Consider the following 14,730-nt stretch of genomic DNA (forward strand, 5'->3'; position numbering starts at 1 on the left):
CAATCATTTACTGTAACTACACATGGACAAAAAGCCCAACACGCCATTCTTTAATTAGACATGTAATAGTGACAGATTGCTGTGAAGTAATAAAACACCTAGGGACATGCTGTTATAGGAATATAATCTTGTCACCATACAACCCGGGCTTATTCTAGAAGTGAACAAATTTCTCTTTATAATAAATTGACAGAAGTGTTTACTATAACCAGGAGCTCATTTAGCTGGTGTTCAGCGTCCTCCCCATATTCTTATTGGCCGAAAGATCCAATAAGAATTCACCTCCACACCGACCCGCTCTCCTCTGTAACCTCTGTGTGTGTGTGTGTGTGTGTGTGTGTAAGCTCTTTTCCAGCTTAAGCCAATTTGCTAAACTGTTCAAGTCAGATCCGCTCTGTACCTGAGTTGATTTATTACAAAAACCTATATATTATTACAATTTAAACAGTATCTTAAAGTTTCGTAAAGTACAATCGTTTACGTTAGTGTTATTCGGATCAGAAGAGTTCGAGCTGGAGATTATAGTATTGTAAGGTTCCAGTATGATGAAGAGCTGCTTCCAGAACCTCATAATGAATAATAAAATCATAAAATACAGACTGATGGCGTGTTGTGACGAGGCGGAGCTACTGTTCATTATTTTTCTCTAACAGCACAGTGTTTTATTTCACTACAGCAGGTGGTACAAACTATTCTACAACCATTATCAACTCTATTCTAATTAGAATTTGAATTTATTGAAGAATGACAGGATCAGTCACATGATCATCAATTTATTCTTTTAATGTGTTTAGATGTCCGGACAAAACAATGCTTAAAAAGGGAAAGAAACTTCTGGTTGCCTTTTATATTCTTACATTTCCTATAAAATCCATAAAAACACTCTCTCACACACACACACACACACACACTAAATTGCTAAAAGTATTGGCTCGCCTGCCTTCACATCTATATGACCAATTTCTAATCCATAGGGTTTAATATGATGTTGGCCCCGCCCCCTTAGCAGCTATAACAGCTTGAACTCTTCTGTGAAGGCTTTCCACAGAGTTTAGGAGTTTGTTTATGGGAATTTTTGACCATTCCTCCAGAAGTGCATCTGTGAAGTTGGACGAGAAGGCCTGGCTTACAGTCTCCACTCTAATTTATCCCAAAGGTGTTCTGTCGGGTTGAGGTCAGGACTCTGTGCAGGAAAGTCAAGTTTTTCCACGCCAAACTCGCTCATCCATGACTTTATGGACCTCGTGCACTTGCGTGCAATCATGTTGGAACCGGAAGGGGCCATCCCCAAACTGTTCCCACGAAGTTGGGAGCATGAAATTGAATAAAATGTCTTGGTATGCTGAAGCATTAAGAGTTCCTTTCACTGGAACTAAGGGGTGGAGCCCAACTCCTGAAAAACAGACAAAGTCAGACAAGTACCGTTCTCCTGGGAACCGCCAAACCCAGACTGTGCACTATAAGTCTCAGCATCTGCTGACCCCGCTCTGTGACGTTACATGGCCTCTAACACTTCATGGCTGAGTTCCTGTCGTTCCCAATCGCTTACACTTTGTTATAACACCACTAGCAGTCGACTGTGAAATATTTAGTAGCAAGGAAATTTTATGACTGGATTCATTGCACAGGTTGCATCCTATCACGGTAGCACACTGGAATTCACTGATCTCCTAAGAGTGACACATTCTTTCACAGCTAAGGGCGGATTTTATACACCTGTAACCATGGAAGTGATTGGAACACCTGAATTCAATGATTTGGGTGGGGGAGTGAATACTTTTGGTAATATAGTGTACGTAAACACAGCTTTCAAAAATAACCAGAGAAGATTTAATTTCGATTTAATTTTAAATCTAGTTAGCCTTAAAGAGCTGCCAGGGGTAGCTCAGTGGTTAAGGCATTGGACTACGGTTCGGAAGATCCCAGGTTCAAACCCCACAACCACCAAGTTGTCCCTGTTGGGCCCTTGAGCAAGGCCCTTAATCCTCAACTGCTCAGATGTATAATGAGATAAAAATGTAAGTCGCTCTGGATAAGAGAGTCTGCCAAATGCCTAAATGTAAAGAAGAACATCAGTCCACACTGTAAACCGTTCTTCACATCTGCAGCTTTAAACGCTCGTTTTATTTACAGTACAATTACCACCGCTGGTCATTACACATTTATCATCATCATCATCATACATGAGGTCAGCAAGCAGAACGTGCAATAAACATACAGTGGAAGATCTCAGCGAAAGTGCTCGAGCTAAACACGCCCTAAATCTCTACAGCATTGTGTGTGTGTGTTTGAGAGCAATGTGAAGTTTCTGATTCTCGCTGTCATACATGATATAAACAAAAACTAAAGGTGTACTGTGTTGACATACTTGTATAGTGATTTGGAAGTTTTCTACTTTATTCAAGTAAAAGTGGGGCTTTTGCTTGTGCAGAATAACACAATCTAAGAGTAGTAACTCCCTTTATTTCTCTATATAATCCGCCGCTACACTAATTCACTTATCCCAGGGTCTCACTAGTGCTTGGACACCATCAAGGGAGAAATTGTCTCAGTACCCCGGAGACATGATCGGACTGCCTGATTCACATTTGAAATGCCAGCCTCCCAGGAGCTCATCCCAGGAACAGCTCAAACATGTGGAAACGTCTCTGAGTGAGGTCAGGACCGTACGCGGGATAACTTCGAGTTCCTGTAATGTGTAAGTGGTGTTGGGGAATAAGTGTGTGTACAGTTCACACAGACAGATACGTCTCTCCAACAAGTTATCCATCGGTTTTTAGTGATCAGACGTTCCACTTCCCGATTGATCCGAGTCACGTCGGACAGGATCGTCATTCACAGACTTATGGCCCTCTTTTGAATGGTACAAACGTTTTAATGTTTTACTAAGAGTCTCACCACCGTACTGCGCTTAAAGTCTTCTGGAAATATCACTCATGTTTACACCTTCATTTACCAAAAATTTCATCAGAAGTTCTGGTTTGTGTGGGACGCCCCTTGTACACTTCCACATGTTTTTTCATTACCAGACAAGGTGTGCGTCCACCCACACACACACACACACACACACACACACACACACACACACAGGATTAAACGTCAGAGGAAACCAGGGTCTCTAATTGCACTGAATTATTTAAATTCCATTGTGTCCAAGGAACATTTGTGTAGAACCTGATATTTCTGTCTGATCTCGAGATTTAGGTAAATAAACAGTTATAGATCATTTTTCCTTGCAGAATAAATATTATAATAGATGATCGGTGCACACCTGGAAATGAATAAACATAAATAATGTAATAAGTATAAAGACAGCCAGAATCTGCACTGAATAATTTTCTCTTTTCCCCCCAACATAGTTTTGTAAACGCCATCTATCCCATTGAACAAAAAACCAGCCTACACACACTACTTCCATTTTAAATCCCCACAGTCCCACCAGTACAATGTTCCCAGTGCGTTCCTCTCCTCCCTTCACTCCCTCTTTGTTCGTTCCTTCGTCTGCTTCCTGCCATTCTCCTCTACCTGCTCCACGCTGCCTGCTGAGCCATTGGTCATCGCGGAGGCACCATTGGAGGCGCTCTTGAGTGATTTAGAACGCGGCCGGAGGCGATAGGTCTGGTAGTAGAAGTTGGCGAAGAGGATGATGAAGGTGATTGCGTAGGCGATCAGCGCCCACTGCATCCAGGCTGGGAACTGGCAGCCGGAGTACAGCGAGTGAGCCGCGTGACCGATTGTGACATGGAACTGGATCTGGAACACACACACGCGCGCGCGCGCACACACACACACACACACACACACACACACAGGCAGGCAACAAAAATGTAAGTATGAGTGTGTATAAGTGAATCAGAGTATCTTGAGTACTGATACAATTCTGATGAGATTGGATTGAAGTATGAGGAATGAGGGTGTTATGAGAAGGTAATGAGTTTATGGTATGATGAAAGGGTTCCGAGTGTGTGATGAGTTTATGATTAGCGAGTAGTGATGTATCACTTTGAGAAAGAGATGTGTTTGTAATAAGTGTGTGATGAAGATGTAGTGAGTGTATGATGATTATTCGTCAGATGAGTGATGGGCATGTGGTACGCGTGTGGTGTGTGTGTGATGAGTGTGTTTACCATCTGAATGATAGTGAGGTATTTCTTCCACCAAAGGTATTTGTGCATGTGCGGACCAACAGCTGCGAGACCATAGTAGCTGTACATCAGCACGTGAATCCCTGAGTTTATACTCGCACCAAAAAACGCTGCAAGGAAACGTGGAAACAGAAAAAAATGGACTCCAGGTTAATAAAATCATGACTAACCTTTAAAGCATCTATAGTTGTTTTGTTTTGTTTTACACTTCAGGTCATTATGACTTTTCCATTTTAATCAGTTACATATTGATTTTTTACGTAGAACATGAAACTAAGATAAATATCACAGCTTAACCTTAAAACATGAAAAGTTTATAATCCTTCTTATACATTTAGAAGCAATTAGGCTGAAACATTCACTTTAGATTTAACCTTCATCTCCTCGGCAAAATACATTCCAAATCTCAAAACACTTCTGTTCCACTAAAGATTGTTAATATTGACCCCAGTGACCCCGTGTGGCAGCAGGGGCGTGGTCGAGAAGTACCTGGAGATGGAGAAGAGACGTTTAAACCAGCAGGTGATGTAACATTTTCCACCTGTGGCTCATTACCAAGTCTATTTATTTTTGTTTTCTTTTTATGTTTGGATATGGAGACAGACAGAGAGGAGACCAGGGCACAGAACAGTGTGTGTGTGTGTGTGTGAGAGAGAGAGAGAGAGAGAGAAAGAGAGAGAGCATAAAGTTCATGGAAAAGTAACAACAGTTCTAAATAAAAGAATAAATCCTTCCAGTTCATTAATTTCCCCAAACCCTAAAATGATTAAACTGGTGCTGAAAGTCTGATGTAAGATCACCCTTCGCTGATCTCATCAATTGTTTTGGCAGCATCCACCACAATCAGTATTGAGAGAATGGCCGACTTTGCACACAGCAGGAAGAGGGAGTCCATGGCCCTGTACAAGCACAGGAGGGCCATCAGGTGTTTAATTCAGTCAGGTGGGTGCTCCATGGGAAGTGGCCATGGCCCTGCTCGCAAATAACACGGAAGCCGAAACGCTGATCTGTATTCCCAGTTTGTCACTGACTGAACAGGAGCTAAACATTTACATTTAGGAATTCTGCAGACGGTGTTATCCAGAGCGACTCACATCATGTGTAAGAATGAGTGTTCAGAAAGTTATACGTTAGGCCTTGGTGTACTCAGGGCATAACCAGACCCCAATCCATCGAAGTTAAGGCAAGGCACCGGGGCATGTACGTATTCATGGTGAAAGTGAAATGTGAGCACGGGGTGTGCAATAATATCCACTAGGTTCTAGGGAGAAAACATCAAGTGCAGGCAACAATTAGTTCTGGCTTCACCAAGTCTAGGAAGAAATAAACAAATTGATAATAAGCATTAGTGAGAGAAATGTTGGTGGATGGGTCCTGCAGTAGGCAAAAGGTGGCATGGAAAAAGTGCAGCATTAGCTGGAGAGGTGCTGGGGTCATCAATGTTAGCTCCAGACCAGGGAGACACTGTGAGGAAAGAGCTCATCCCCAAACCCTTAGAGAGAACTCTATTTAGGGATTTTCCCTTTGAAGCAGTCACATGACAAGACCCTGAGGCAGGCTTTTGATCAAGTGTGACTGAATGACGTATTCTCAACTATTAGAGAAATTAGTACAAGAGATAGCAACCTCTCCTGAAGCCCCGCATGAACTTCTTGTTCCAGGTGGCTCAACGTAATCCTATAGCAGGGCAATAACCATCTTATGGCTCATTCCTATTGGCCACGCATTCACGCTGATGTACAGTATGCAGGTGTTGTGATTGTATGTTGGGTTTTGCATGTTGTGATTGCCTTGGCACCCAATGCACCATTGGGGACATTAGGGTTATTTGAGGTCCCTTTGGAAAGAACAGGAATAGACTTTGTCAGGCCATTCTGGTGGACTACACAACATGATACCTTGAAGCAGTATCTCAGCAAGTGTTGCAAGAGAACTACTCCATGTCATCTCCTCATTAAGAATCTTTAAAGAATTGTGATCAATCATGACACTACATTCATGCCACACATGCTACACAACTTATTCTGCATCAATTATATTCATACCAGGGTGTACCATTCGCAAAATGATGGTTTACTATTGGGTTTTCCCTCTAGAACATTATGAGGATCGAACATTAGGCTCCAAAGGTAACAACGAAAGGCAATATGTTCTTAGCACATTGGGACAGTTAACACAAGAAGGTGTTAATAACCTTAACACTGGTCCAAGAACGTCAATCCCAGGTGTATGACGGGTGCTCTGCTATGGGAATTTAAACGATAACAAAAGTTCCTTAGAGCCCCTTTGAGATCAAATGGCGTCAGGGAAGCTGACTATGATGTAAGATAAACAGGTAGATGCAATTCCCTACAGATACTGTACGTATATAACCTCAAATTCCAGAACCCATAGAGAGAGGGGCACTTCCTTCTTCTCTGGTGAAGGCAGTTCCCGTAACGGCTGCCAAGTTGCTGAAACATTTTTCCAATGTGTTCTAACCTATATGGGGCTAATGCGCAACATGGGGGTATTTACAGAGTCCCTCAGTTAATGGTGTAGCTTGAAGGTCTTGGTCCCCAAGTCTCAATTTGGTTTCCACTCATTTGTGCCGCTTCCATTTGAGTTCAATATAATATGGAGAATATTCTCCATACATACATGACCCATATCATCACCTAGATAATATAATCATTTACAGTAATAATGGGCAGCAGCACCTGCAACATGGGCTTATTCAAAACCAGAACATGCATGCAGTTGGATGGTATGGTATCTGGGCTTCCACTTGGGTCACAGGCAAGTGCATCGCCAATTTAGGATTGGATAGGAATTTAGATAGGAACCTGTCCAAGACCTAAAACCATAAAAGGGATGAGGCACTTCCTGGAGCTGCTTGACTACTTTAACAGTGGTGGCCTGCTGTTGCATTCACATGACTTTCCTCCTACTTTTGTCTTACAGATGGACACATTAGACAGAGGGCTGGTTCCCTGACTACATTACATGAGAGACACCAACATGCAGATCAATCGATGGTATCCGGCACTTCAGCCAGTTAGGTTTGAGGTGATCCACAAGCTGGGGTATGAGATGGCTGTAGAAGACTTCCTTTTCCACCAGTGGGGAAAGTGGGCTGCAGAGTAAGAGTAAATTTCATAGAAAAGTAACTTATTTACAAGGAAGAAAAATAAATCACCCGTGTAACGTCTCAAACCCTCCCCTTAGTTCCTTCATTCCCCCAAACCCCAAAAGTGCTACACTTTTTGGCACTTCTTGTCTTTCCTCCTCTGCTTCCACAGTCAACTTTGTTTCTTCACTCCTCTATTGTGTGTGTGCGTGTGCGTGTGTGTGTGCGTGTGTGTGTGTGCACTTTTTCTTACATTGGCCTCCAGGGACCCATTTAACACCAATCCACCAGAGGATGAACATGGTGCAGTGGTGGTAGACGTGCAGAAAGCTGATCTGGTTAAACTTCTTTCTCATGATGAAGAACACTGTGTCTAAAAACTCCACACCTTTAGAGATGTAGTACCACCACAGAGCTGACGCTATCTACACACACACACACACATCAGGCAGTATAAATGCAAATTCAATGTTTTGTTAAAATTGAAGAACTGAAATTGTTATCCATCAGTATACTATTGTTATTTTTTTTATTTAAGTTTGGTTACTATGGTAACTCTTCTCAACCCTATTCACATGGGATTAGTTTCCCACAAAGTAATTAGTTCCAGAGTATCTTTGGGATGTTGGTCTGAATCCATCACATCAGGAATTGGAACCAGGAACTTGTTTGGTCATACCACTGTGTGACACTTGGATCTTCTATACCGCTTTATCCTGTATTCAGGGTTACAGGGACCAGGAGGCTTAGGGCACGAGGCGGGGTACACCCTGGAGAGGGTGCCAATCCATCGCAGGGCACACACACACACATACACACACACACACTCATGCACTCATTATGTACAGAAACCTATTTTTCCAAAATAGTACTTTAAACAGTAAAGGACAACAAGGCAAAAACAGGAGAAAACCCAGCTCAGAACAGACGCTAACTGGATTAAGGTCAGCAGCACACAGGTCAAAGGTCAGAGAGGTGACATGCTCCTCCAGTTTGTGCGGTTCACTAAGCCCCATGTGATGAGCTTAGGGAGAGAATTTCCCCAGATGGCACACACACATTAATATCAAGCATACTTTAAGTGCTTGGGTTCCATTTCAGATCTCCTGCTGTGTCTCATGTGTGACCAACACAGCGCCCCCTCCTGGTCGTGATTCATTTATTCCCCACACTGTGATAAAAACATTCAGTTTCATTTAAATTCCTTTCAAATGTAATAACCCACTGGCTTTTGTTTTTTTTTGTGTGTGTGTGTGTTTGTGTGTGTGTGTGTGTGTGTGTCTCACCCTAACTTCATTGACATTGTCTGAGTAGTTGACAGGCTGGCAGAGGTAGCTATATCCAGCTGCTCTGGAACCCAACAACAGCTGGAGAAACAGAAAAGAGAGGGAGAAGGAGAACAAAAATAAAGATGTTCTGAAACACTATAAGGTTATTTTGAATGCTTTTAATTGTATCAGTTGTTAGTGACTGATGAACAGACTCTGATGGAGGATAGCGAGAGAGAGATATACGCGTAAGGGAAGGGCTAAAAGGTAGATGAGGAATGTATGTATGGATGAACGAAGGGATCAAAGTGATAGAGGGAGGAATGAACATAAGATGGTCAGAAAGATAGTGATCATGGATCAGACTGGGGTAAATGAAAGGATGGGTGGATAAATTAATTAAATAGAAGGGTGACGGAAATATTCACAGATTAATGAATGGATGGATGAACAGGTGGTTTAATGGACAGGTAGATAAAGTGATGTAGGGAAAGATGGACAGATAGATTAAATAGAATGATGGGTAGACGGCTAGCTTGTCGGACAGATAGACGAATATAGGAATGGTTATAGGAATGCATGGAGGAAGAGTGATGGAAGACAGCACACCTCTTTGCAGATGTAGAAGTTGAGCAGCACCATGCTGAAGTTATAGACGATGAGAGTTTTACGCAGTTTGAAAGCGTCTCGGTGCTGCATGTAGCGAGGCCCCACCCACAAGAAGAGCAAATACAGCATGCTGAAGCCCAGTGTGGGGAGGGGTGAAGACATCATCGGCCATTGCTCCACTCGCTTGTCTAAGATAAACACACACAACCTCAAACTAAGTGAGGGAACTAGGGAGATGATACACAGACAGACAGACGGACAGACGGACAGACGGACAGACATACCTGCTATGGTAAGGCTCCATGTGTAAAACTCTGCTGTGTCATTGATGAGATGAAGCACCGTTTCCATGGCAACACTCTATATTGTCCTATTATTATAAAAAGATAAAAAAGGTATGATAAGCTGAGGATAAGTGTGTATATGTGTGTGTTTTACAGCACAGAGTGAATTAGGCAATATCAAGCACACTCCAAGTCATGCTGATGTACTGGATATCAGCAGGACTGTGATATGGTCACAGTGGGCACGAGGGCACAGCCTGAGTACTGAAGATATCACAGCAGCAGGACTTCGAGTGTGATATTGCTTCTACTCAACAGTTCCACAACCACCATTTATTAGCAGCAGATTTTTATTTGGTTCTTCATTAAACCAGTTTTTTTGCTCCGCCCACACATATCCTCCGGTGCCTGGCAGATCTAACCAGGCACGACTGGTGGAGCTGGTGACCGACAGTTCTAATTAACGGCTAAAAGTAGTTTAAAATTCTTAGCGGTACTCTGTAGCCAAAATTTGAGGAGAATAAACCATGGAGGTGGTGGACAGTGCTGAGACACTCACCAGATTTACTTTATATTTCCACTTATTCCACTTTAGAATATCAGCTCTGTTAATATCCAGGTTCTGGGGTCGAATCCCAATTATTGTTAAATGGAAAGCTAGTGGACTATGTAGGGTGTACACTCCCTTGTTCCACATAGCAAGTAGTGCCCATGATCAGGGGTTAGAGAGGGATTTGGGATTCAGCCTTGTGTTAGAAGCTAGTTAGCTTAGTAGCTAAGCGTTAGCCATAAACAGAACGACGCGGGCGGTTCAGAGGCGATTCAGAAGGACTTAGAAGTGATTAGTGCAGAGACGGCGTGTTGTTTAAGACGCCATAACGTTATCAGATGTGTTGATGTTCTTACTGAAAGTGCTTCTGTGACTGGGTGTGAATGTGGGTTTAGTCAGACAGCTGCTCTCTCCTCAGTACTGCGGACCGTACAGACCTACTCTCACCCACGCTGAGACACACAGTTAGTGTCATTAACCACTGGACAACACCTGGGACACGCCCACTCATACACAGAGTTACACCTCACAGTGCTGTTACTGTCTGTTATTATCACTCCTGTCCAATGAGATTGCTCAGACGGAACTGAATGAACTTTGCACACACAGCACAGTATATTTCAATTTGTACAGTATATTTCTATTTTTGTACATCATATTTCTATTTTTATTTTTAGTTCTATTTTTCCTAGCACATTTCTATTTTTATTTTTAGTTCTATTTTTCCTAGTTTAATTTAATTTTTTTATTTAATTTCTATCGTATTTCTTTTATTCATATTTATTTCTTATTTGTAAACTTTAATTCTCTTCTAGGGTCAATAGCAGTCGTATAATGCATTTCACTACATTTCGTATTGTGTATGTTTGTGTATGTGACAAATAAAATTTGAATTTGAATGTTGTATAACATGGATTAATTCAATTCAATTTTATTTGTATATTGCTTTTAATAGTTGTCATTGTCGCAAAGCAGCTTTACACAATCAAAAGAATTATTTAAGTTTGTATGAGATGTGAATGTGTATGAATCAAAATGGTCAGATAGTCCCTAGGGTTAGAGATTTAAGACCTAGACTACAGGAACTTGTTCATGTACTGGCCCCAAAGCCCTGCGCTGTGTGTGTCAGCAGCTTTCACACACACACTTGTCGCTTGGCCTTAATTCCATCTGATCTAAGCGCTTAGAGGACGAGTGTGACATGACACATGTCTCTCTATCTGTCTTTCTTTCTCACACAATGTTCATTGAACATTTCTCTTTGATCTACTGTATCATTTTATCCATAACAAGAAGAAAGAAAGTAAACAGAAAATCTGTTTCATTCTATTGTTGAACAATTTCTCTAACAAACAAAAAAATCTATTGTCCAAAGTTTTTGTAGAATTCACAAACTACCTGTTCAGCTTAACACAGAACTAACTGTGATCATACATGTGCTCTACAAGACACACACACACACACTAATATTACTACAAATCTATTATCATTAGTATTAGTAATGGATGGGAATCACCAGGGGTCACCTGATAGGATATCATCTCCATACCGACTTGATTTGTATTGCAAACCTCAATTTTTTTTTTTAGATTTTGTTGAAATTCTAAACAAACTGTGCTGCCTATGAAGGTGTAATTAGTTTAGAACACACCACCTGTTGGATTATAAAGGAACTGCGATGTTTCACCACCTTAAATGGATGCGTAGGTGAAGAAAAAGATCGAATTCGGAGTCAGTGTGGCGATACACCAACCAGTACAGAAGAGAACAACGAGGCATCACTGAATCGATTATTATTATTATTATTATTATTATTGATTAACAGAGATATCTCATTGTTACAGGCTGCATGTTGTATAAAGCACTAAACTAAAGGAATAAAAAATATCAAAGAACACACAGTTTAACGCATGTATACTGTGTGTGTGTGTGTGTGTGTGTGTGTGTGTGTGATCAGTTAAGTCTAGATGAAAGTGAACATGTGAGCTGCTCTTACCTTCTTGGCTGCAGCTCAGTAACTTTACACCCGCATCCGGTGCAGCGGAACTCTCTCTCTCTCACACACACACACACACACACTCTCTCTCTCTCTCTCTCTCTCTCACACACACACACACACACACACACACACTCTCTCTCTCTCTCTCTCTCTCTCACACACACACACACACACACTCTCTCTCTCTCTCTCTCACACACACACACACACACTCTCTGCCTGTCCTTAAATATCTCCGAGTCCCTGTCAGCGCGGTAACATCAAAGCGCTCAGCCCGTCACTCTGAACACTCACACCGGCTTTGATCTTATTTGTGCCTTTAGTTTTGACCCCAGACTCGGTCACACACCCCGCGCGCGCTCCTGCTCCGCAACTCGGCAGCACGAGCGTGTGTGTGTGTAGGGGGCGGAGTCTAATCACCCCCCATCTGCCCTACCGAGGGTTAGAGCAGCGCTCAGGGGTGTGTGTGACACTGAGCACGAGCTGCCTGACTCGCGCCCTACTGCTGTGTCCCAGACCCCACGTGCTCATGATTGTTGATCAGCCGCACGAGGCTGTAGGTTGTTGGTTTAACACTAACGAGAAATGAGTATTAGATCCAGTAACCTCATGAAACAGTGCAGAAGAGCCTTTGGGTTGTAAGTGATAAATAGAACAATATCATTAATATCACTAAAATCATAACCAGCAGGGGCGGAGTCAGGGGTCATCATCGTTGTTGTTGTTGTTGTTGACCCTCGAAGCCGAGAGTAGAGGTGTTGACAGATGAGTTGTGTGTGAGTGGAAGCACCCCACCACGGACCCCAGGTCTGGTTCCGTCTAGCGGTGAGAACGTGGAGCTGTACGTTTCTTACTTCTGCTTTGTACAAATCAGAGACACACGCTGTATGTCATGGTTATGGTGTTTATCTGAAGGTAGATGACGCTGCCGTATTGTTAGTTGTTACAACTTTTGTTCGGCTTCATGGTGAAGAAGCGCCCCGGCCAGTTCCTGTGCGATTGAGTTTTACTGTAAGTGCAGGGGCTGCTCGACATCACACCCAAACACATTATCTGGGTGTGAGTCTGAAACTGAGACCTTCAATTTGGTACAATGTCAGTCAGACTAACATATTTACATTTATATGAAAAATCTGTTTTTTTGTCAGACCAACACAATATCATGTAAACATACTGACTGAGGCGGTTTAACATGGGACGTGTGGGTTCAGTGTGTGTTACCAAATACTCATTTTTGAGGCATATTGATGATCTTGTTAGTGGCTTTATAAAGTGTGTGTGTGAAAGTAACAACTGATTGTTTCAGACAGAGAATTTTGTTTATACATTATAAACATTATACATTATACATTACAGACTTCCCTCCTGAGTCAGGCAACGTTGGGGGGGCGGGGGATACTGTACAGGACACTGTAAGTCATCAGGTCATTGAGACTTTGTGGATGTCACAAGGTGAAATAAATATTGGTTTGTTTTTTGTGTTTTTTCTTTTGTTTTCCATGTTATTATCATATCTGTAACACTGAAGCACAGGAACACAAAGCTCTGAAACACACCTTTAGATGTCAGGGCTTCTCTAAAGCACTGATTTGAGACGCGCCCAGGAGTGTCACTAGGTTGCCTGGAGACTGAAGAGCTGTCATTAGAGCCAAAATTAAGAATTTAGAGTCTTAATTTTTTTAATTGTCCTGTATTGTTGTGTTTTACTGAATGTTTTACTGATTGTTTAACTGCTTTTATAAAACTTCTTGTTTTCATTTTCCTTTCATCTTGTTATTTTGATATAATAGTTTCAGTTGTGAGTTCAAAGACAGAAAGTCCGATGCGCTTCTGACTCTCACCACATGGGGGCAGCAAATAATTAATAATAATAATAATAATAATAATAATAATAATTCTTTCTTATTGTGCCAATTTTGCATCTTCTTTTCCTTTCTTTCTTTTTCTTTTCTGTTAAATGCCAAAAAGCCTATAATAATAATAAACAACACTTATGGTTGGAATCTTATTTTAGGAAAATATAGTTGTATTAAAGATGTACTTTGTGTACATTATATAAGTGTAATATTTGTTCTGCACTCTATTGGACTTGAGCAACACATGCAAGTGTGTGTGTTAATTAACATTGCGTGTGTGTGTTGATTTGTGTGTTGGTGTAAGAGTAAATGAGAAAGATAAACAGACAGCCAGTTCGGTTTGTGTATTTTTCCTCAGTGATCTCCAGCTGGACCTCAGCGTTGGGCTCCGCTTTCTCCGAAATATATTTCAACTCTTCACGAGCCCTCAGCCAAGCAGGAAAACACTTACATAACACACACTCTGCAATATGTGTGTGCGTGTGTATGTGTATGTGTGTCACTAACTTTCCCCCTTAAAAGAACATATTAATCGACAGATCACAGTACTGTAAATTAAAGATAAGGGCGGGGCTATCTTTAACCTCAGGTGCGTCCTGATGTGACGTCACAAATTTCTTTTCCTTAACAATTAAATAAAATCAGTTAAATCAGTCTTATAATTCAGCTTCAACTTGGATTTTATCCGTATAAACATAATGCACTAATGTAGGTTTTGAAAAATAATTGCGCTCTTGAAAACATGAGATTTACGCAGTCCAAAAGGGTGTGGTTTATTTAGTCACATGATCTAAAAGTCACTAATTAGGTCCAGTTAAATCACTATGTTTAATTAAGGTTAATTATTTCTAACAGACAGTATAAGAATGAATCTCCAGCATAAATCTGAGAATGGAGCCAAAAATGAGGA

General features: G+C 41.5%; 1 protein-coding gene across 1 annotated transcript; it reads right to left on the reverse strand.

The window, feature by feature from the left end:
* Positions 1-762: 762 nt before the first annotated feature.
* Positions 763-12,355, reverse strand: elovl4b (ELOVL fatty acid elongase 4b). The gene is made up of 7 exons (XM_053482449.1): positions 11,962-12,355; positions 9,416-9,501; positions 9,132-9,319; positions 8,541-8,621; positions 7,508-7,679; positions 4,128-4,255; positions 763-3,753 (listed from the first exon to the last, which is right to left on the reverse strand). Exons 2-7 carry the CDS (start codon positions 9,480-9,482, stop codon positions 3,475-3,477), a joined length of 915 nt encoding a protein of 304 aa, XP_053338424.1. The 5' UTR covers positions 9,483-9,501; positions 11,962-12,355; the 3' UTR covers positions 763-3,474.
* Positions 12,356-14,730: the final 2,375 nt, after the last annotated feature.

This window comes from Clarias gariepinus, chromosome 22 (genome assembly GCF_024256425.1).
Source record: "Clarias gariepinus isolate MV-2021 ecotype Netherlands chromosome 22, CGAR_prim_01v2, whole genome shotgun sequence".
In the NCBI taxonomy this organism is placed as follows: Eukaryota; Metazoa; Chordata; class Actinopteri; order Siluriformes; family Clariidae; genus Clarias; species Clarias gariepinus.